General features: G+C 64.1%; 2 protein-coding genes across 2 annotated transcripts; one reads left to right on the plus strand and one right to left on the minus strand.

The window, feature by feature from the left end:
* The first annotated feature begins 689 nt into the window (after positions 1-689).
* On the plus strand, positions 690-3866 carry MTX1 (metaxin 1). The gene is made up of 8 exons (XM_084223206.1): positions 690-783; positions 866-935; positions 1858-1937; positions 2075-2167; positions 2457-2639; positions 2876-2952; positions 3204-3358; positions 3482-3866. The coding sequence occupies exons 1-8, from the start codon at positions 703-705 to the stop codon at positions 3712-3714; spliced, it is 972 nt and encodes a 323-aa protein (XP_084079332.1). The 5' UTR covers positions 690-702; the 3' UTR covers positions 3715-3866.
* Positions 3867-5413: 1547 nt separating this feature from the next.
* GBA1 (glucosylceramidase beta 1) lies at positions 5414-23028 on the minus strand (the record flags this gene model as incomplete). The annotated part of the gene is made up of 22 exons (XM_084222974.1): positions 22637-23028; positions 22187-22378; positions 15017-15163; positions 14765-14898; positions 14274-14446; positions 13935-14169; positions 13051-13275; positions 12808-12971; positions 12428-12730; positions 10016-10201; positions 9842-9930; positions 9338-9426; positions 8318-8336; positions 8009-8200; positions 7789-7962; positions 7533-7666; positions 6700-6872; positions 6363-6600; positions 6059-6283; positions 5806-5969; positions 5603-5728; positions 5414-5522 (listed from the first exon to the last, which is right to left on the minus strand). Exons 1-22 carry the CDS (start codon positions 22701-22703, stop codon positions 5414-5416), a joined length of 3558 nt encoding a protein of 1185 aa, XP_084079100.1. The 5' UTR covers positions 22704-23028.
* Between the last annotated feature and the right edge of the window lie 45 nt (positions 23029-23073).

The following is a 23073-nucleotide window of genomic DNA, read 5'->3' on the forward strand; positions in this document are numbered from 1 at the left end:
GGTGCGGGGACAGGCGGGGCACAGCAGAGCTGTGTGACACGGTGCGGGACACAGCCGGGCTGTGCGGTGCGGGGACGAACAGGATGAGCGGTGTGAAGCTGAGCGGTGCGGGGCAATGCAGAGAGATGCGGGAGCACGGTGCGGGGCACGGCAGGGCTGTGATACGGTGCGGGGCACGGTAGGGCTGTGACACGGTGCGGGGCACGGCAGGGCTGTGCGGTGCGGGGCACGGCAGGGCTGTGACACGGTGCGGGGCACGGCCAGAGCTGTGACACGGTGCGGGGCACGGCAGGGCTGTGACACGGTGCGGGGCACGGCAGGGCTGTGCGGTGCGGGGCACGGCAGGGCTGTGACACGGTGCGGGGCACGGCAGGGCTGTGATACGGTGCGGAGCACGGCAGGGCTGTGTGGTGCGGGGCATGGCCAGAGCCGTGCGGTGCGGGGCACGGTAGGGCTGTGACACGGTGCGGGGCACGGCAGGGCTGTGCGGTGCGGGGCCGAGCAGTGTGGAGCTGAGCTGAGCTGAGCTGAGCCGTGCGGTGCAGAGCGGGACGCAGGTTCTGCGCAAGGACCCTGCAGAGCCCAGCACCACTCCCAGCCCCGGACTCCGCTCGGCTCCGCTCCATGGCGGGGACCCCCGGTCGGTGCCGCCCCGCGGCGGGGGCGGGCCGGGCCGCCCGTCCGGTTCCGGGTCGGCGGAAGATGGCGGCGCCCATGGAGCTGTTCTGCTGGGCCGGGGGCTGGGGGTTGCCCTCGGTGGATCCCGACTGCCTGGCTGTGCTGGTGAGCGCCGGGCCGGCACGGGGGCGGGCCGGGGTCCCGCGGGCAGAGCCCCGCTCTATCCCTCCGTCCCTCCCTCCCGCAGACCTACGCGCGGTTCACGGGGGCGCCGCTGAAGGTGCACCGGGTCACCAGCCCCTGGAGGAGCCCCTCCGGTAAGGGCCCCGCCGAGGATACCGGCAGCACCACCGGGACCCCCCACCCCATGGCAGCCCCGTGATCCCGTTCCCCCACTCCTCACCTCTGCGCCGTGCACGCGTTATGCCCCCCACCCCATTACATCCCCCCAGCCCGTCTTATCCCTCCTGTGGCCCCACGCCGCTGACCCCCTGCCCTATTGCACCCTCTTTCTTGTCCCACTGCACCTCTCTTGCCCTATGGCCTCTCCTCCCCACGTGGCACCATCCTACCCCGTTGCACTCCCTGTACCTCATCCCCCTGTCCCTTTACCGCCGTTACCATCTCATTACACCCTTTGCCCCATCACACCCTCCCACCCCATAGCATCCCTCATGTCCTGTACCCCTGAGTGCACCCTCCCACACTCTCATCTCATTGTACCCCCTTGTCGTGTGTGCCCCCACCACTGCACTCCCCTGTATCCCCTCACACCCCATCTTCTCATCGCCATCCCTGTCCCATCACCCCCCCTTTTGTCCTGTTGCCCCCTCATGCCCCACCACATCCGTGTCCCATTGCACCCCCCTATCCCATTGTGACTCGTGTCCCATTGAACACCCTCATTGCACCCCCCCACCTCATGGCACCCCCCTTTTTTTTGTTTCCCCATGCATCACTGCACTCTTACACCCCATTGTCGCCCTGTCCCATCACTCCCCATTGCACCCCTTGTCCATCCCCACAACAACCCCCTTGTCCTGGAACATTCCCCATTTCCCATCGCACAGCTTCTACCCCCTCCTCTGCGCTGCTCTGTCCCCACCTCACCTTACACCCCTGCACTGCCTTGTGCCCCTCATCCAGACATGGGGGTCCATCCCCCACTGCAGCCCCCTGCACCCCTCCCCTGCTCAGGGCACGCTGACTGCAGCCCCCACTCACTCCCCCTGCCCGCAGGGCACCTGCCCGCGCTGAGGACACGGGACGAGGGCACCATCTCCAAACCTCAGCAGATCATAACCCACCTCAGGAAACAGGTACAGAGGGGCTTGGGGCACCCCCTGCCCTGGGCTGCTCAGTGCTGGAGCCCCTCAGGGAGGAGGGGACGCTGCTGTGTCCCCCAGGGAGGGGATTTGGGGCATCCCCTGGGATCAAACCGGTGTTTTCTCTGCAGAAGTACAACGCTGACTACGACCTGTCAGCCACGCAGAGCGCGGACACGCTGGCCTTCGTGTCCCTGCTGGAGGAGAAGCTGCTGCCAGTACTGGTGAGGCTGCAGGGAAGGGGGGCTTGCTAGGGATGGGGTCTGCTCCCTGGAGCTGTGCAAGCAGGCTTGGGTGTGCCCAGCTGCCAGCAGCAGCACCCTGGCAGCCTGGCACGGCAGGGAGAGGGGTTTGGGGGTGGCAGCCGTGAGTTGTGCAGCCCAGGCTGGGGTCTGCCCTTGACCCCAATGCTCCTGCAGCCCCTCGTGGTCTCCAGGTTGGCTGTGCCAGGCAGGGGCTCTGGTGTGCCAGCAGCTCTGCCGTGGCCAGGCTGTGGATTGTTCTCCACCACAGATCCACACCTTCTGGGTGGATGCCAAGAACTACGTGGAGCACACGCGGAAGTGGTACGCAGAAACCATCCCCTTCCCCCTCAACTTCTTCCTGCCCAACGCCATGCACAAGCGGCACCTGGAGCGGCTGCAGCTCATCTGGGGGGATGACTACATGGAGGATGAGGAGAAGCTGGAGAAGGAGGTGAGGGATGGGGTCTGGGCACAGTGGCTCCTCACAGGGAAATCCCTGTGAGGCTGTCCTGGAGTGACTTTATGATGCTTGTATCCCCATTTGTATGTTTAGCCCAGAAATAAGCTTTGCACCTTTAAGATTGGCTCTGAAAAAATCCAGATTAGGGTGTGGGTTCCCCCCTCCTGCTCCCCTGAGCACTGTGGTGGTACCTGGGCAGGTGACAACCCTCTGTCCTCTTTCTGCAGCTCTACCGGGAAGCTCGGGAATGCCTGACACTCCTCTCCCAGCGCCTCGGCTCCCAGAAGTTTTTCTTTGGAGACTCGTAGGTGGCCAAAGGAGGGGAGGGGAAGGGGCCTGAGAGCCCCCACACCCCAGCATGGCTGAGGCCCCATGGTCTGCAGGGGAGCTGCAGCCACTCTGGGGGCAGAACAGGCTTGCAGGGGACAGGGCACTGTCCTAAGGAGGGGGAGCCACGTGCTGTCCCCTGGGGGTGCTGGGACTGGCGGTGCCTGGTGGCTCTGGGTGGCTTTGGGTGGGGACAGTGGGCCAGACAGGGCTCTCTCTGTGCCCCAGGCCGGCCTCCCTCGACGCCTTGGTCTTCAGCCGCCTGGCGCCGCTCCTGAAGGCGAAGCTGCCCAACGGGAAACTGCAGCAGCACCTGAAGTCCCTGCAGAACCTGTGCAACTACTGCACCTCTATCCTCAGCCTTTACTTCCCCTGGGACGGAGGTGAGAGCCATCCCCCGCCTCACCCTGCGGCCTTGGGGTGACCTGTTCCCCCAGGTGCATCCCCAGCTGGGGCTCACTCTCGGGGTGACCCTTCCCACCCACATCCCTGCTCTGCCCCTCCAGGTGACCCCCCGAGCAGTGCCCCTCGGGCTGCAGGCACAGATGGCAGCGAGGCAGAGGAGGATCCCCACAAACGGCGCAAGCAGCTGCTGTCAGTGCTGGTGGGGCTGGTGGCCATGCTGGGCTACGCCTTCCTCAGCGGCATCGTCTCCATCCAGCGCGGCAGCGTGGGGCCGGCCGGCCGGCAGCCCGTCGCAACAGCCCTGGAGGAGGAGGAAGAAGAGGAGGAGGAGTGAGGAAGAGCTGTGTGACTGTTCCTTCCCAGCCCCTGGAACTGACTGTTTTTACTCTGGAAGCCTGGCAGCATCGCTGCTCTGCTCTGTGTCCCACCAGGAACCACAGCCCTCTCCGTGGGAGCGTCCCTGCCTCACCAATAAACCTCCCTCTCTCCACCTGCACCCTCTCGTACTCCCAGCACCCCCAAGGCCCTTCCCAGTTTCCCCAGTTGCCCAGGCTGGAGTTTTGCAGCAGGCACCAATGTGTTCTGCCTGTGGCTCTGCCCCTCGCTCCGGCCTTGGGTCTTGCTGAGTCTTCCCAGAGGGGGAACCTAAAAGCATCTGTGGCATCTGAGAAGTGTCCCCTGTCCCTTCTCCAACAGCTATGGGCCTGAGCCCCACATCTCCCCTGCATCATTCCCCTGTGGCAGCACTCAAAGCAGTGCAGACAGCAGCTCTGCGGGGCTGGTACCTCCCCTCCACGCTGCTGCCAGCCCGGCAGCACAGCCGAGACAACAAAACCAGAGCCAAGGGCAGCCGAGGCTGCTCGTCAGGACACGTCCCCAGCCCAGGAGCACTCCCCGCTGCCAGCGGGACACCCGGAGCCCCGCTCCAGCAGCCGGGATCCCTCCAGCGCTGACATCTGTTTGCATTCCAGCACGCCTGCCAGCGCCGGGGAGCTCCCGCAGCTGGCACAGCTGGGAGCGCATCGCGCGGGCTGGGAGCGGGGTCGGGGGCGGCCACCTGGGCTCCGTCTGCCCCCGCGGTCCCCTGGGCCACCCGGCGTGGGGCCGGTGCCGCTGTGGGCTGCGCTGCCCTTCCCGCTGGCCGCTGCCGGTTTGCGAGTGCACGGATGGAAAGGCGGCGCGGGGCCAGGCCGGCACACAGCCCTCGCTTGTTTGGCCGCCGGCTGCCACCGCCAGCGGCATCCCAGCCCTGCTGCTGCGGCGGCTGAATGTCCCCAGGCTGCCCCCCACCCACCCACCCGGGCGCAGTAGCCGGGGGCCCCCACACTGGGCTGGAGCAGAGCCACGGTGCTGGGCCAGCTGCGGAGCCTCCCCCATACTGGCCCAGTTCGAGGGGCCCCACTGGGAGGGGATGACTCAGTGCAAACCCCCCCCCCCAGCACGCTCCCCTCTAACGTCACTCAGGAACTATGTGCCCCGTGCTCCCGGTTCCCATTAGCTGCAGGGGCCGATGGCTGCTCCAGCAGGAGAAGGTGCAGCCGCCTGCTCTGGCTGGGGAGAAGCTGGAGCTGCCGACGCCAGAGCTCTGCTCTAAATCCCGGCTGCGTGTCCTGACTGAAGCTTTGGGGCCCTCCCTGCCTGGGGGATGCTGCGGTGGAAGACAGGAGAGTGATGCCACTCCTTAGGGGGACAGTCCCCTGCATGCCCAGCCCTGTGGGATGCCCCAGGAACTTGGGCAGAGGAGGGATGGGACCCATGGGGCCTCAAATCTGCCTCCTCTGTCCCCTGGTACAGTCCTGCCCACAGAGCTGGCACGAAGGGGAGGTCAGGGGTTCAGGCAAGTTTGTAGAAAACCTGTTTATTTTATGAAACATCTAGAAAAGCACAGGTGTTGCAGCCCTAGGGTCAAACAGGTCCTCTGGGGCGCAGGGGGCTGCAGGGGCTGTGCTGCAGCCCCAACCCCACTGGAGTCTTCTCTCCAAGCTGCCACCAGCAGCGTGTTCCTGGCCCTGGCACCTCACTCCTCTGCCGGGCTAGGCTGGCTGCTTCCAGAGGAACGTCTGGATGGAGTCGCTGGGAGCCACGGCCTCGATGAAGCCAACGTGCGGGTCAGAGACCCCGAAGGACACATCCATGGGGGAGCTGTGGGGAAAGCAGGAGGGGATGGGGGCTCAGTGGGGTCAGTGGGGCCTTTTATCAGGGATCAGAACTGAGCCACTCACCGGTTCAGGACCACCAGCACAACAGCACCATCAGGGCGCAGGAAGGCTGAGTGCTCCAGGTCACACCGGTGGCACTTCTTGGAGACAGCCAGTCCCACACGCTGGGAGCCCTCGGGGATGAACTTGCTGTGGGGACAAGCAGGATCAGAATGTGGTACTTAGGATGTGGTACCTGGAGCCAGCAGCCTGTGGCCCCGACCCACCTGAAGTGCCCCAGGTGGTAGAACATGGGCTGCTTGTAGAAGACATCCTTGCTGCTGTCCACGATGACGGGGCTGTCCACGTAGTTCTTGCTCCAGTTGGGGCCTCCCTCCATGTCCAGGGCCAGGTTCCAGTCAGTCCAGCCTGTCACGTAGTTGTTGAGGTTCTGCAGGGCAGGGGGGGGTACTGAGCCAAGGGCAAGCCCAGGGGCTGGCCAGGGTGGCCAGTGTGTCCACAGCTCCCACCAAGCCCTACCGACAGGATGCTGTGGCTGTACTTGCTGCCACGCTCCCAGCCACCCAGGACCACCCTGGGCTCCCAGAAGTAGGAGCCTGTGGAGGCCTCCGTGGAGAGGAGGAAATAGTCTGGGAAGAGGTGATGGGTGATGGAGAGCGTCAGGTCGATGGGTGCCAGAAAATCCAGGTACCAGTGGATGCCAATGCCGCTGATGTAGCTGGCAGCCACAGGGTCTTTGAGAACCTGGCAGGAGAAAAGGGTCACCACTGCCCAGAGCTGGGAGATCTGCTGTGGGGCCAGGACAGCTGCTATGGGGACTCACCACCTCAGCCCAGTAGGGCAGCATCACCCTCTGGTCATCCAGGATGATGAGCTGGACGTGGCGGTGGGAGCTGTTGGCCAGCGCCGGGCCCAGGTCCTGGGCAATGAAGTCCCTCTGGTGCTCAGGGGAGAAGCCCAGGCACTGGAAGGGGTAGAAGACAATCTCACCAGCGGTGGGCTCGTTCCCTGCTGTCACTGCCCAGAAGGTCAGGTTGTGCTTGGCGTATTCATCCAGGAACCTGGTGTGGGGTGAAGGTGAACGGCCCCATCACACCTGTGCCAGCCCCAGCTCCAGGTATGGCTTCCCTGGCACCCACCGCACTCCTGTGGCCCCTCACCGGATAAAGTACTTGGCCCAGGCCCGGTGGTACTTGTCCCCAGGGCTGCCCTTGAGTGTTCCCCTCCCTGTCATTGCTCCATTCGTCTTCATCCACACCGGGGAGGTCCAAGGGCTGGCGTACAGAGACAGCGGCCGCTTGGCCACTGCCTGGGCTGCTTGGAGGATGGGGATCTAGGGAGAAGTAGGATGGCACAGAGATCTCTGGGCCTGTCCCAGTGCTGGACAGCAGGAGGAGTCACATCCCTCCCCAGAGGCAGGAAGGTGTTCCCTTTTCCCATTCCATTCCATTCCATTCCATTCCATCCCATCCCATCCCAGTGTACAGATGAGTCCTCTCCCTCCCCATTGGAAGGGATTCCCTTCCCCTTCCTAATCATCCCATCCCATCCCATCCCATCCCATACCATACCATACCATTCCACCCCATCCCATCTCACCCAGGTCTACAGATGAGTCCTCTCCCTCCCCACTGGAAGTGATCCCCTTCCTATTTCATCCCACCCCATCCCATGGATCCCATCCCATGGATCCCATCCCATCCCATGGATCCCATCCCATCCCATCCCATCCCATCCCGTCCCATCCCATCCCATCCCATCCCATCCCATCCCATCCCATCCCATCCCATCCCATCCCATCCCATCCCATCCCATCCCATCCCATCCCATCCCATCCCATTGTCCCATCCTTTCTCCCTGCCAGGTGGAAAGATGAGTCCCCTCCCTCCTTATCAGCAGGATGTGCCTTTCATCCCCTGTCCATTCTGTCCCATCCCATCCCAGCCAGGCAGGCAGCAGCCCCAGTCCCCCAGACCCTTCCTGCAGGACTCACCTTCATGTGCGTGTCCTCCTCGGTCAGGTTGAAGTGCCTCAGCTCGAAGTCGCCCTCAGCGTCGGCGTACGTGTACAGGCGGACGGAGAAGTCAGTGCTGGCCATGGGCACACGCACCAGGTTGTACTCAATGCCTGAGGACAGGGCAGGTGGTGATGGGCATCCTCGAGTTGCATTTTGGGGCTCCAGATCCCCCAGTCCCCCAGAACAAATCTCAGCAGCCAGACCCCAACAGCTTTGCCTGCCCTGGGCTCACCTTCCTCGGAGAAGTAGGAGCGGAGCAGATGGTTCTGGGCAGCCTTGGACAGGGACTGGATGTTGATGGCAGCTGCATCACTGATGGAGCCACCAAAGCCCTTCACCTTCTGGTACCTCTGTGTTGTGTCCAGGGTGAGGTGGAAATCTGTGGGGACACGCAGTGTCACCACCCCTGCCACCTGTGAGAGGACAGGCTCTCCCACAGCCCAGGGCGGTACCTGGGCTCTTGGCGTTGTGCTGGAAGCTCCCCTCGCTCCGCTCCAGCCTCTTGCCAGCCTTGCTGCTCTCATATTTGACGTAGGAGCCGGGGGCTGGCAGGACCAGGGGGTCCAGGGTGTCACAGTACGTGGCACTGCAGGCACAGACCAGCGAGCCGTGCCCAAAATCCTTGGCATCACAGGGACGCCCACCTGCAGAGAGGAAAGAGCGGGTGGGCACCGAGGGCTGTGGCGGGAGCCCAGCTCATCCCCTTGACCTACTCCAAATCCACTACCCTCCAAAGCCCAGGGACACGTGCCAGCACGTACCTGTGGCCTGCAGGGCTGCCTGTGCCAGCAGCAGCCAGCCCAGGACACTGGCACAGCCTGGCCCCATGGCACCTCTGCTGCAGCTCCGACGATGCCGAGGGACGCGCTGGGAGCAGGGCAAGGTGTCAGCACCCAGAGCTTCTCAGCCTGGCCCAGCCACACACAGGGACAGAGACAGAGGGCAGGGAGAGCCCCAGCATCATCTCCCTGCCCAGGGGACCACTAAAACCCCCCTTGCCAGGGCTAAGCCTGTCCTGCCCACTGCTCCAGTCCAGCACCCACCTTCCCTCCCACCCATCCAGAGTCTACCAACAGTTCTGGCCATGTCCCAGGTGGGGGTGCAGCCCCCCAGGTGTGGGCAGCCCCCAGGTGGGAGCCACCCCAGCAGCCTGCTGCTCCTAGCTGCCCACGCTGGCTGTACCCAGCAACTTTGTTCACTCCCATCAACTCCCTCCCACTCCTTCTCCCTCCTCACCAGTTCCACAGCTGTGCCATGCCATGTGATGCCATGCTGCATCACCCCAGGTATCCCCAGCACCCCCCGAGCCATGCCCAGGAGCAAACAGCTCCACACTGCCAGTCCCACATGCCTGACAGCTGGGGCTTGTCCAGCCAGAGTGGTTTGGGGCTCCAGCCCCCGGCAGGGAGAGTCCCACGTTCCCCTGTTCCTTCAGGGGCTCACACCCTGTCCTGTCCTTCCCGTGGTGCTGGGCAAGGAGCCCCTCAATGAGAGCACAGGAGGAGCTACCTCCAAGCCTCGGGACCCTGGTGCCAGACTGAGGACACCTGGGGACCTCTGCCAAGGTGGGATGGTGCCCTCTTGTTGCTCCTCGAGCTCCTGTGGGATGTGGAGCGGGGCCAGGCAGCTGTCCCACCTCCCTGCCTGGGAATGATGCCCAGCTTGGCCAGGGCATGGCCTCAGCACGGTCCTGCTGCCCAGGGCTGTCCCATGCCCATCTTGATGCCCATCTCTGTCCCCATTCCCACCTGCTGAAGCCACCTCGGGCCCGGGGGACTCACCTGCTGCCAAACCACCTCTTGCTGCTGCGTCTCTGTGGCAGCGGTGGCGGGTCCTGTGTCCTGGCTGTGCCTGGTGGGAGGGGACGCTTCTGGAGGAGCAGGAAAGGTGAGTTTGGAATGGGACAGCTCATGGGACTCTTGTGTTTGAAGAGGAGCCTGGGGATGATTTTGCAACCTGGCTCTAATGAGCTTTCTACACACCGCAGCATTTGCAAAGCTCTCCTGAAACCTGTTCCAGTGGCCAGAGGGAGGGGAGGATGCTCGCCAGCCCCCCAGGTGCCTCCATCACCCCCCACAGCCGGGTCTGCCCTGCTCCCTTTGGGAAGAGCAGCCCTCTGTCCCTGGGATGCCTCGGACGGGGCAGGCAGGGCTGGCCGTGCCCACCCTGGATCCCTGCTCTTGGCAGCTTTGTGCCACCAGTGCCACCGCCATGACCTGTGTCCCGTTTGTGGCTGCTCCAGGACCTTCCCTGGCACGGGCAGAGACAGCAGCCGGGCACGGCACCCTCCTGGGGTGGGCACAGCGGGGGCTGCCCGCCCAAGTCCCCTCGCCCCCGCCGTGCCCCGCACGCCGGAGCCCCACGCCGCAGCGGGCTGGGTGGAGCCGGCAGCAGCGGTTTATCATCGGCAAAACAAGTCTGGACTCCACACCGTCTAATTTGGGATCCTTCCTAATTACAGGCAACTGCTCCGCAAGAGAAACAGGAGGCGGGCAGAGCACGGGGGGAGTGGCAGCTCCGCGGGGTCCCCCTTGGGGCCGCTGGTGAGGGTGGCCAGGAAGAGACCCCCAGCCAGGGACCACCGTCCCTCACTCAGTGTCACATCCCCACCTAGGAGCCACAGCCCCGAGCCAGGGTCACAGCCCCTGTGGGAAATAGTAAAGGTGAGGTGATTTTCAGAGAGGCCTTGGAAACAGAAAGAGCAGAGAACTAGCTGCAGCTGCAAAGTCTGAAAGTAGAAAAAGTTCCGAGTACTTTTAGTTCTTTTACTACTTTTAGCAACTGGCTGAAACAATTGTCTGTGAGCTTTAGCAATTGCCTGTTGGCTGGAAAGTTTTTCAAGTGCTCTGTAACAAAGAGATCTTCAGCTGCTACTGGCTGTACATGAGCTTTACCTTCCTATTGTCTCCACCATGTCATGAGGCTGATGCTGCAAATAAAGCTCGAGGAATGTACCCCAACAGTCCCATCCCAGAAAGAAAACACCTCCCCAACACAGCCCCCCACCCAAGGCCCTGCTCCTCCTGCTGCACCTGGAGAGGGAATCCCCCAGCCCACGCTGCAGGCAGTGGGGATGATGGGGGTGGTTCTTCAGCCTCATCCCACCCCTCAGAGCCATCCTGCTGCGGTTCCAAACAGGCAGGAGCAGCGAGCCAGCCCAGAGGGGCTGGGCTAAAGCCTTTCCCTGCAGGTTTGCCCCTGAGCACTGCTGAACACCAGGGGTGAGAGCTCCGTGTGGACGTGTGGATGTCCCTTGGGAATGTCAGGAATGTCCCAAGGTGTCAGGAATAGTGTGGCAGCAGGATCTGGGCACTGATGAGGTCACACCTCCAATCCTGGGGGTCAGTTCTGTGCCCCTCGTGAGGGCTGGAGCATGTCCAGGGAAGGGGATGGAGCTGAGGAGGGGCCTGGAGCTCCAGGAGGAGCTGGGAGGGCTCAGCCTGGAGAAAAGGAGGCTCAGGTAGGACCTTCTGGCTCTGCACAATTCCCTGACAGGAGGGGGCAGCCAGCTGGGGGTCAGGCTTTGCTCCCAGAGAACAGGGACAGGACAAGAGGAAATGGCCTCAAGTTGCATCAGGAGAGCTGTGGCATTTCCCAGGAAGGGTTTAGGTTGAATATTAAAGAAAATTTCTCCATGGACAGGACTGTGCAGCCCTGGCATCAGCTGCCTGGGGCAGTGGGGGAGTTGCCATCCTTGGAGGGATTTAATGAATGTGCAAAGAGCACTTGGGGACGTGATTTAGGGCTGGCCTTGGCAGCGCTGGGGGAACGGTTGGACTTGATGATCTTCGAGGTCTTTTCCAACCTCAAGGGTTCCATGACTCCATTCTATGATTCTAAGCACAGGCAGCCAGACCCAGCTGCCGTTGGAGCCAGCCCTCCCCAGGAACATGGATAAAAGCACAGGACAGGCTGGTGTGCTCCAGGAACAGGGCTGGGATGGAGCCCGGTGCCACCTTCACACCACACTCCAATAAACCAGCTGTAAAGCCTCTGGGTTTTTCATTTTCCCCAACCTCAGCAGTTCCGTGGCTCTCACACAGGGGCATTGGCCAAGGAGATCTCTGGCTTTCTCATTCCTGCACTTCAAAGGTGCTGGTAACGTTCCCAAAGGCACAGGGAATACTGTAACTGGTATTTAGGGAAAGCAAACAGGACAGGGAGGTCACTGCGGGCTGCGGCCGGTGTTGGCCACAGGCAGAATAGAGGGGACTCTGTCCAGAGGCCACCCTGGAGAGGTGGCACCAGCCTAATCGGTCCATTAGGTTTGCTGGATGGGCACACTGATATCATTTACTCTGCCTTTCCGACAGCTTCTGACATTTGGAATTTTTTTTTTTTTTTTCATTCCCCCAAAAAAGCAGGCTGGGGAAAATCAACAGCACATCTGGAACGAATCAAGGGCTGGCAGCAGCGGAGGCTCCAGCTGCAGGGATAAACAAGGAGCCACCCGCAGGCCACGGGGGCCGGAGCTCCCGGGGCAGCCCTGGCCCCGGCGAGGAAAACCGAGCGATTTCCGAGCGCGCAGAGGAAACACTGACGGGAACGGCGCATTCCGGAGGGAGCGCGTCATGGCTTTACTTGGCGCCCGCGACACACGCGAAGGTTTCAAGGGGGCCACGTGTGGAAGTGTGCTCCAGGAGACGGCGCTAAGGGAACTTCCAGGGGGATGGGAAGTGCCGGGAGGAAGGGAGGGGAGGCTGGGAAGCAGCAGGTCCCGGGGCCAGGAGTACACGGAGCCCCTCGGGCAGGGCTGCGCTCCCAGCAATGGGTCACCTTCTGCTTCCACCCTTGAGGGCTGCTGGAAAGGATGTAGGAAGAGTTGACCCCCAGAGCCCCTCTGAGCCCCCCAGCACTCCCCTGGGTATCACTGCTGGCGCCACAGGTAGGTCTGGATGGAGTGGGCTGGAGCCACAGTCTCAATGAACCCCATGGCAGGGTCCCGGATTCCAAAGGGCACATCCCGGCCAGACCTGGGGAGCGAGAGGGGCTGAGCAGGTCGGCACGGCTGGCGCTGAGCAGCACCCCCATCCCCTGCCTGGGCTGACCTGTTGAGGACCACCAGGACAAGGGCACCGTCGGGACGCAGGACGGCCACGTGCTCCAGCTGGCAGAGGAGGCAGCGGCGGCTGCTGTGCAGCCCCACCCGCCGCGAGCCCTCGGGGATGAACTTGCTGTGGGGAGAGGACCAGGAGAGGGGTTCTGCCCCTGGTCTGGGGCTGGAGGCCGCACCTGAGCCCCCCTGACCCACCTGAAGTGCCCCAGGTGGTAGAACATGGGCTGCTTGTAGAAAACGTCCTTGCTGCCATCCACGATGACGGGGCTGTCCACAAAGTTCTTGACCCAGTTGGGGCCTCCCTGCAGATCCAGGACCAGGTTCCAGTCGGTCCAGCCAGCCACAAAGTGGTTCATGACCTGGGGGGGCAGGGAAGGGGCTGAGAGGGGCTGCCCCCAGCCCTGGGTGGGGGGTGTGAGGGCAGTGTGGGGGCTGTACCGTCAGGATGCTGTAGCTGTAGTGGTCCCCTCGCTCCCAGCAGCCCAGGGACACGGCGAAGCGGAACATGAAGAAGCCAGTGCAGGCCTCAGTGTAGAGGAGGAAATGGTCAGGGAAGAGTTTGTGGGTGGCCTCCAGGCTGCAGCCAGGTGGGACGATGGCATCCAGGTACCAGTGGACGGCCAGGCCAGCCACGTAACGGGCAGCTGTGGCATTTCCCAGCACCTGGGGAGCAAAGGAGATGCCTCACACCCAGGCTACCCCATGCCTGAAGCCTGCAGGGATGGACACATGGACTCCACGTGGTCTCTGAGGGCCACCTCTTGCCCCCACACCCTGCAGCATGGCACCCCTTTGAGCGGCACCCTATCATGGATCTGGTGCCCCAACATGGCTTGGGCACCTCCTTGTGCTAAGGGGGTGGGCACAGGTTTGCCCTTCAGCGTTGGGGGCCCCTTGCCCCCAACCCGGCTCTGCTGCTGCCTGGTCCTCCCTCCACACCCCCCTGGGGTGGTCCAGCCCTGCAGCCATGGAGGGAAAGGAGGAGCACACTGCCTGGCTTGAGGCAGCTTTACTTTCTTTCCTCCTAATTTAAGGCAATATCCCCAAACAGCATCGTGGGGGGAAACCAAACCAGCCAAAACTCTGCCCAAAACTCTGGTGCCCAGCAGCACCGGCAGGATCCGGGGATGCAGGATGTGGCTGCCACCTCCTGTCCTCACTCCCGCCGGGCACAGGCGGAGGCGGCTGCTCCGGAAGGAGCCGCTCCGGCAGACCCGGTTTGCTCCCACTCTCTAGGGCTGGGAGACGCCACGGCTCCATCTCCCAAAAAGCCTGGGGCTGGGCAGCGAGGCGGAGGGGAAGGAAGGGGCGCTGCTCTTCACCACTTTGGCCCAGTGCGGGAGGTGGATGCGCTGGTCGTCGAGCATGAGGAGCCGTGTGCGGTGGGGGCTGCGGGCCAGCGCGGGGCCCAGGTCCTGCGCGATGAAATCCCGCTGCTGAGCGGCCGTGAAGGCGATGGTGGGGGCCTGGGGGGGCGTGAAGAGCCCCGCCAGCGGCTCGTTCTGGGCCGTCACCGCCCAGAAGGTCACGTTGCGTTTTGCATATTCATCCAGGAACCTGGTGTGGAGAAGGGGGGGCAGAATCAGCTGTGCTGCCCCCCAACCCCGCCCCACTCCCCGATCCTCCCGCTCTCCGTCCCAGCCTGGTTCCAGAGACGCTACTTGATGAAGTAGTTGGCCCAGGTCTTGTGGTACTTGTCCCCTGCCTTCCCCTTCAGAGTCCCCTTCCCACGGACGTCCCCGTTACTCTTCATCCAGGCTGGGGCGGTCCAAGGGCTGGCAAACAGCAGCAGCGGCCGCTTGCTCATGGCCAAAGCTCGGCGCAGGAGGGGAATCTGCGGGAGGGGGCAGAGGGACAGGGTCAGCTCCAGCTGACCTCCCCAAAACCACAGAGCCCAGCATGGGAGAACTCAAGGGACCTAGCAGCTGGCAAGCACCACCCCCCGGCACAGCGCCCTGGCTCCTCACCCTGCCGCTGCCAGCTGGGATGCGCCAGGACGTGCCCCGGAGGAGGTGCCAGCTCCCACAGGCTGTCCCCATGCACCCTGCCACGGCGTGCAGGGACAGCACCTGGTCCTGGGGGTCCCAGCACACGCAGGAGCTCCGGCGCGAGAGGGGACAAGGTGCCGATGGCAGCGGCTTCAGCCTCCCACCTTCATCTTCACGTCCTCGTCCACCAGCCTGAAGTGCTTCAGCTCGTGATCGTTGGGGACATCATCGTAGCTGTAGGGGCGCACGGAGAAGTCGCTGCACGCCATGGGGACCCGGATGAGGTTGTACTCGATCCCTGAGGAGCAGGAAAAGCATCAAGAGGCACCGGAGCAGGCGTCCAGGTGACGATGTCCCTGCAGTGGGGACAGGCACAGCCACCTCTGGTGACACCACGATCTGCTCTCGCTGCTCACCGCTCTCGGAGAAGTAGGAGCGCAGCAGGTTGTCCTGGGCTGGCTGGGACAGCTTCAGGATGTTCATGGCAGCAGCATCGGAGAGGGAGCCACCGAAGCCCTTCATGTGCTGGTACAGCGTGGAGATGTTGAGCGTCAGCAGCAGCCCTGCGGGAAGAGCCCGGATCGGTCCCTGCTGCCTGGGGGCCCGCGGTGGCACCGCCACCCACCAGTGGCACTACCTCGGGTGCTGAGACTGCTTTGGAATTTCCCCTCGCTCCGCTCCAGCCGCTTTCCGGCCTTGCTGCTCTCGTACTTGACGTAGGAGCCGGGGGCTGGCACGACCAGGGGGTCCAGCGTGTCACAGTAGGTGGCATTGCAGACGCAGACCCGCGAGCCGTGCCCAAAATCCTTGGGGATGCAGGGTCGGGCACCTGGGAGGCACGGGAGGGTGGGGATGGCTGCCGGCTCAGGGACGTGTCCCCGTCTGCTCTCCCGCCTGCCCCGGGGAGATGCCGCTGTCCCCGTGCTCCGCATTCCGGGCACCTCCCGGGCACCCAGCTCCGCGCTGCCCCAGGGTGCCCAAGCCCCGCTGCCACCCCCGCGACGTCCCCACGCTCACCTGCCACCTGGGGCACGGGCAGCAGCAGCAGCAGCAGCCAGCCCAGGATGCCGAGACCCCGCATGGCCCCTCCGCGTTCCCCGAGCTCTGGAAGGTCCCGGGGAGCAGCACCTGCGGCGGGGACACCCTCAGGCACGGCAGGGCGATGGAGGGATCAGCCCCATCTCCTCAGCCCCTTCCAGTGCCACGGAGCTCCTGTCACACACTCCGTTCCCCCCAAACCCCCTCATCTCTCTCGGGGAGGGTCCATCCCTGCCAGGAGCCCGCAGCGCACCCGCCTTCACCCCGGCTGCTCCCGACCTGCGCTGCCGCCAGCCCTCCTCCTCCTCCTCAGCAGCTGCAGCCTCCCCACCTGGCCTTTACAGGGAGCTGCTCGGAGACCTCCCTCCGCAGCACACCCTCTCCCACCCCCACAGCTCCTCCTTGCTCTGCTCCCGGCCCATACCTGCCCTCGGGCGAGGACCGCCGATCATCTGCCCGCCGAGCCCCCTTCGCCCTCCACTGCCACGGCAAGGAGGGACAGGGACACGGTGCTGGCAGCTGGGCCTGGCTGAAAGGTCCAACCAGCACAGGGAGGTGCCCCAGGGGAGATCTGAGACCCCACTGAAGGAAGAACTGATTCTTTTGTCTGGATGAGCCCCTGAGAGCCAAGGGCAGGTCCATGGCACGGCTGCCTGTCCTGTTGGGCACCTCCAACAGGACACCCACTTATCCCTGCCACCCCACCCGCTGTCCCCACTGTCCCTCAGGAGCCACAGGGGTGTGCAGGAGGGTCCAGGACACCCAGACAAGGTCAGTGAATGTGGCTGCACAGCTCAGGGCAGCATAGGGGCACAGCAGGGGTGGCCACATGGGAGCTGGGGCTGTCGCCATTCCCTGTCCAAGCCTTTGGCATCACTCTCCCCAGCTCAGCATGTGCTGGGGAAGGTGACAGCTGTGACAGTGACAGCAAGCAGGCAAGCAGGGCTGCACTCCAGCTGTCAACAACAGCAGTTAGACCCTCAAAGGGGACCCTGCTGTCCCAATACTGTGCCAGGAGCAAAGCCCAGCTCTGGTGCTCCTGTAGCACTCCCTGCTCCTCCAGGAGTCACCCTCCAGCCCAGCAAGCCAAGGCTGAACTGGGCCAGCCCACCTGGGCACACAGTCCCTACCTGGTGCCATCACCCAGGATGTTCCCACTCCTGTGGGGACATCCTCAGCATCTCCACACAGGGCTGGCCCAGGGAATGGAGAGTGACCACAACCCAGCCACAGCTCCCAGCCACATCTCTGCTGGCCTGGAGCATCAATCAGCCACTCAGGGCTGCCCTGCACAGGGTTAAACTGCTCCGTTAGCTACCCCTCCGTGGGTGGAGCAGCACTTTGTGACTAATTTTCTCCATTTCTGGCATATCAGATACAGCTCTGGGGCAAATCAATTCATCAAAGTTCCTCCTACCCTCAGCACTGCCCTGCCACGGGCCCTGCCATAGTTCCACCCCTCTGCTGGGAGCTGAGCCATGAGACACCTGGAGCCACTGGGGCAGATGGGGCCAGGCAGCCCCTGGTTACGTCTCACGGGGCAAAAAGGTGCCCCAGGAGGGAGCTCCTGTCCCTGTCCCGCTGCACCGTGGCTCTCCCACCTCCAAGTGTGATTAAGGTGTGACCAGACTGCTACACCCAGGCTAATGAGCCCCAATTTTGGGGAGGGATTACTAGCTCCTAAGGCAATCAGCCACCTTCGAGCTCGCTTCCAGCCATCCAGGATGCCCCTGCTCACCCTTTCTCATTCCAAGCTCCAGTTCTTCCTGCCCCCCATCACCCACAGCCCCCCAGCTGGCTCAGGTCCCACAGCTCCTGGAAGCAAAACACTGCGGAGGCTGCTGGAGCTCATCCTTATCAACACCAGCTGATAAGAGCGCCCTGCTGAGCAGGAAAAGTGAGACCCAGGGGCCGGGCAACGCCTCGCATGGAGCTGCTGGCACAGCAGATACCAGGCAGCCCCACCAAGCCCCCAGAGCTGCTTCTTGCAGCCAATCTCCAAAGAGGGGGAGCTGCTGGGGGTCGCAGGGGCCTCGTGGCATGGTGTGACCACCCTCTGCAGTGCTCAGGTTGGGCCAAAGGAGCCACCAGAGGAGCCAGAGGGTGAGTTTTGTCCCTAAGCCAGGCCAGTGTGCATGGAGACACAGGGACACGGAGCTGGGCTGAGTCACCCTTCAGGGGATCACGACTTTGTTAATATTTTTGCCAAAGAGCCTCAGTGTGGCACCGCAGCAACTCCTTCCCAACAGCGAGACCCCAGCCCAGAGCGTGTGGGGACAGTCCTCAGGGTGATCCCTGGCTCTAGGTAGGACCCCAGTCACCACGAGCCCCACACAAGCCAAGGTTTTGCACAAGAATTAATGAGCAGAGCCAAGCCCAGCGACGTCGGAGGATTCGCCCCCGCTGCGTTTATCCCAGAGCCAGTCGGTCCTTGAGCACCGAGCCGAGCGCAGGGACCGGGGCACGTGGACCGGGGTGATTCAGCATCCGGCCACAGCCGCGAGCAGCGGGGCAGGTAAGTGAGAAACAGGTGGGGGAGCGGCCCTGCACCGGGAGAGGGATGCTGGCAGCGGGGTGATGGGGATGGGACTCGCTGCGGGATCCTGGAGAAACATTTCCCTCTTGTGGACAAACACAAAGAGCCTCGGGGCAGGAGCAGGCTGCTCTCGCCAGGACTCTGGCGGCAACTCCCGGAGCTGCGGGGCCCCAGGAGCAGCATCCCTGTGGCTCCGTGGCGTGCCAGTGTCCCACGGTGACACTGTCACTCACTGGCCACGCCTGGGCTGTGCTCAGCCCACGCAGTATCGCGGCTGTCAGTCCTGACAGCACCCCTGGGCACATCCCACCTGCACGGATCAGCCCAGGGGCCCCGCCGCCCTCCTCGCCCTGAAATTATGACCTCCCTGCCCTAATCTCCTGCTCTCACACCCTGCCAGCTCCCTCCCTCCTTCCTGGGTGCGCCCACACTCAGCACCCACTCCCGCCCCTGCCCCCGCTCGCTCCAGGCACCCCAGATCTGTGGTGGGTGCTGAGCCCCTGGGGCACCCCCAGTCTCCTCACCACAGTGGGGACCCCTCAAGATCAGCCCCCATGGGGAACAGCAGGCTCCAGGCAGGGCTGCTGCAGCCTGGGCAGCCTCCAGTCCCAGAGAAACCCCAGGAGCAGCTGGGGCTCAGCCGGAGCTGGCGGGGAGCCTGAGCCCCCCACGCTGCCATGCTCCTGGGGCTGGCCCTGCCTCCAGCCCTGGTCTCAGGACCTTGGTGTGGCACAGACGTGACCCACACAGCCCCTGGCCTGACATCAGGCTGCAGGTGGCCCCAGATTGGCAGGGGAAGCACAGAAAGCCGAGGCTTGGCTGCAATCCCTGCTCAGCCCTTCCATCGAGGGTGGGTGTCCAAGTGCTTTGTGCCTGCTCCTGATGCAGCACCCAGAGCACCTGCATTCAAGGTGACTCCCGAACCACCTGCTAGCTCCTAAAACCTGTCCCCAACAGCAGCTGGAGCACACCTGGGCTCTGCTCAGCCCCAGCCAGGCAGTGCACGCTCCGAGCTGGGAGCAGACTCACGCCTGGAGCATCTCTCAGCAGGGTGAGCCCCACGGGAGCTGAGGTGGGCAGAAGGGCTGGGCAGGGAGAGGGGGCTGCCCACGACGCTCCAGCCGCTCTGTGCTGCTCGCCAGGCTCCAGCAGGCTCCACGCCGGGGTGGCACCCAGCCACAGTGCCCAGGAGCGGGGGAGGGACCCGGAGCGTTCTCTTCCAGCCGCAGACATCAAGGCAGCATCCGTGTTTAATGTCGGAACAGCAGAACACAGCGCTCACACAGCCTGTGGGGTCTCCGCCCTGAGGGGCACCGTGCCCCCAGCCCTCCTGCACACGCTCAGCGTCCCCGGCCCGCCCTGACTCTGTCACAGCCCCGGGGACGCTGCCCCGGCCCGAGCCCGCGGGCAGCTGGGGCTGCACGGCCGGCCCGGCTCCGGCCGGCCACGGGCACCTCAGCCCCGTCACGGCCGCTGCCACACGTAGGTCTGGATGGAGTTGGCCGGAGCCACGGCCGCCAAGAGGCCCACGGTGTCCGCCAGCCCGAAGGTGATGTCCTGTGGGGACCTGCGGGGTGACAACAGGGCGGTCACACCTGCAGCACCTGCACAGGGCCCAGCGGGGTGGGGTCCCACAAGGGGCTGGCAGGATGGGGGTCCCACATGGGGCTGGCAGGATGGGGTCCCACACGGGGCTGGCAGGACGGGGTCCCACATAAGGTAGGCAGGATGAGGGTCCCACATGAGGCTGGCAGGATGGGGGTCCCACATGGGGCTGGCAGGATGGGGGTCCCACACGGGGCTGGCAGGACGGGGGTCCCACATGGGGCTGCCAGGACGGGGGTCCCACATAAGTTAGGCAGGATGGGGGTCACACACAGGGCTGGCAGGATGGGGTCCCAGATAAGGCAGGCAGGACGGGGGTCCCACATAGTGCTAATAGGACAGGGGTCCCACAGGGGGCTGGCAGGATGAGGGTCACACACAGGGGTGGCAGGATTGGGATCCCACAGGGGGCTGGCAGGATGGGGGTCCCACACAGGGGCAGCAGGATGGGGGGTCACACACTGGGCTGATGGGACAGGGTCCTACACAGGGGTGGCAGGACTGGAACCCCACGCACGGCTGGCAGGAGGGGGGTCCCACACGGGACTAGCAGGATGGGGGTCCCACACAGGGGGGCCAGGCTGCGTCACCCACCGGTTCAGAACCACCACAACCACAGCCCCGTCGGGGCGCAGGAAAGCCGTGTACTCCAGCGCTGTCTTCTTGGACTCTTTGGAGGCAACGAGCCCCACGCGCTGGGAGCCCTCGGGGATGAATTTACTGCACAGACAAACGAGAAGCAACCTCAGGGAGACCCCAGGAGAGCTCCTCTTGAGCCAAATTTGCCTTGCTTCTCTCAGGACAAGGCAGCTTAGCACCTGTTGTAGGCTGCAACCCACCTGAAGTGCCCCATGTGGTAGAACATGGGCTGTTTGTAGAAGATGCCTTCACTGCTGTCCACAATGACGGGGCTGTCCACATAATTCTTGACCCAGTTAGGGCCCCCCTCCAGATCCAGGGCCAGATTCCAGTCAGTCCAGCCAGACACAAAGTGGTTCAGATTCTGCAACAGGACAGCTCAGATGCCTGCCCAACACCAGCAACCCTCCCCAGGGCCCAGCACACAGGGGCCTCACCGTCAGGATGCTGTGGCTGTACTGGTTCCCCCGCTCCCAGCAGCCCAGAATCACATCCCGCTCCCAGAAATGGGCCCCGATGCACGCCTCCGTGGCCAGGATAAAGTAGTCAGGGAAGAGCTCATGAGTGGGCAGCACTGTGTCCTGTATGGGACCGATGAAGTCCAGGTACCAGTGGATGCCAATGCCGTGGACGTAGCGAGCTGCCTTCTCATCCTCCAGGACCTGGCAGGGAGAAGAGTCAATCCCATGGGGAACAGAGGCCCAGCCCTCCACAGGCAGAGCACCCAAGCCCCCCACGAGGACAGGGGCTCTTCCACACTCACCACTCTGGCCCAGTGCGGGAGGTGGAGGCGGTTGTCGTCCAGGATGATGAGCTGGACGTGGCGGTGGGAGCTGTTGGCCAGTGCTGGGCCCAGGTCCTGAGCTATGAAGTCCCTCTGCTGCTCAGCTGTGAAACCCAGGCACTGGAAGGGGTAGTTGTTGATCAGCCCGGCCGTGGGCTCGTTCTCTGCTGTCACTGCCCAGAATGTCACATTGTGCTTGGCGTATTCATCCAGGAATCTGACGTGGAAGGAAGGGATGAGCCGTGAGAGTCCCCAGTGCCACCACTGAGAAGTCCCCCAGCCCCAGCAGCTCCTCACCGCACAAAGTAGTTGGCCCAGGTCTTGTGGTACTTGTCCCCTGCCTGCCCCTTCAGTGTCCCCTTGCCCACGTAGGACTCGCTGGTCTTCAGCCAGGTTGGGGAGGTCCAGGGGCTGGCGTACAGCGACAGCGGCCGCGGGCTCATGGCCGAGGCTCGGTGAAGGAGGGGGATCTGCAGGAGGAGGTGGAGGGGCCTGCTCAGCTCAGCCCCTGTGACCCTCCAGCCCCCCCTGCTCCCTCCCACCGCTCGCCTTCAGCTTGGTGTCCTCGTCCCGCAGGGCAAAGTGGGTGAGCTCGTAGTCGTAGGGGACGTCATCGTAGGTGTAGGCATGGAGGGAGAAGTCACAGCTGGCCATGGGGAGCCGGATCAGGTTGTACTCCAGCCCTGCCAGCACAGTGGGACACGAGGTGTCCATGATGTCCATAATCCCTGTCACCATCCCACCTGTGTCCCCCACATCCTACCCTCCTCAGAGAAGTAGGAGCGCAGCAGGTGATCCTGTGCTCTTTCCGGCAGGGATAAGATGTTGATGGCGGCTGCGTCGGTGATGGAGCCACCAAAACCCTTCACCCTCTGGAAGCGCTGCGTCGTGTCCAGCCTGAGGACAACATCTGCAGGGAGGGGAGCCCAGCATGACGGTGGGTTGCTGCAGGGTCCATCCCATCCCTGCCGTCCGTGGCAGTACCTGGGGCGCAGAGTTTGTGCTGGAATTTCCCCTCGCTCCGCTCCAGCCTCTTGCCAGCCTTGCTGCTCTCGTACTTGACGTAGTAGCCGGGGGCCGGCAGGACCAGGGGGTCCAGCGTGTCACAGTAGGTGGCATTGCAGACGCAGACCATGGCATCACGGCCGAAGTACTTGGGGCTGCAGGGCCGGGCGCCTGGGGGGCACGGCAGCGTGGTGGGGGCAGCCTCAGGGACGAGTCCCCGTCTGCTCTCCCTCCTGCCCCAGGGGTGACGCCACTGCCCCCGTGCTCCACACCCCGGCACCTCCCGAGCACCGAGCTCCGCGCTGCCCCGGACAACTCCCGGGCATCCCCGACCACGGACTCCAAAGGTATTCCCTCCTCCTCCCCTGCCATTCCGGGCCGCCCGGGGACCCCCGGACCCACCGCGTATCCCGGGTCCCCCTCGCTCACCTGCGGCCCGGTGCACGGCCAGCAGCACCGGCAGCAGCCGCCAGCACAGGGCACCGACAGTCCCCATGGCGCCGCCGCTCCCGGTGCGCTCGGAGCCGGCCCGGCAGCACCGGCTCCGCCACCGGCCTTGCCTTTAAGGGCGCCCGGGCAACTCGTCCCGCCCACACCCGGTGCAGGAGCGGCACCGACTCTGGGCGGGCCTGGCCCTTCCCCCGCGCCGGTTCTGGCACCGCGAACCGGCAGAACCGCGTGGGCACGGGGTCGCTTCCCCCCGCCCCCGCCTCCTCCCCGAGAAGAGCAGCCAGTCCCAGTCCCGGTTCCGGTCCCGGTCCCGGTTCCGGTCCCCGCTGCCTCCCCAAGCGCCGACGGCACCGCCGGCCCCGTCCCGCGGAGCCGCTACCGGGAAACCGGGAGCCGGCACCCCGTGACCGGTCAGC

Source organism: Fringilla coelebs (assembly GCF_963513975.1).
Source record: "Fringilla coelebs genome assembly, chromosome: 29".
In the NCBI taxonomy this organism is placed as follows: domain Eukaryota; kingdom Metazoa; phylum Chordata; class Aves; order Passeriformes; family Fringillidae; genus Fringilla; species Fringilla coelebs.

Bases quoted from the DNA above. Each gene is read 5' to 3' on its own strand.
- MTX1 (XM_084223206.1), top strand. From the start codon at position 703: ATGGCGGCGCCCATGGAGCTGTTCTGCTGGGCCGGGGGCTGGGGGTTG. The intron at 2,168-2,456 runs GTGAGGCTGCAG...TCTCCACCACAG, and splicing joins AGAAGCTGCTGCCAGTACTG to ATCCACACCTTCTGGGTGGA. The intron at 2,953-3,203 runs GTAGGTGGCCAA...TCTGTGCCCCAG, and splicing joins AAGTTTTTCTTTGGAGACTC to GCCGGCCTCCCTCGACGCCT.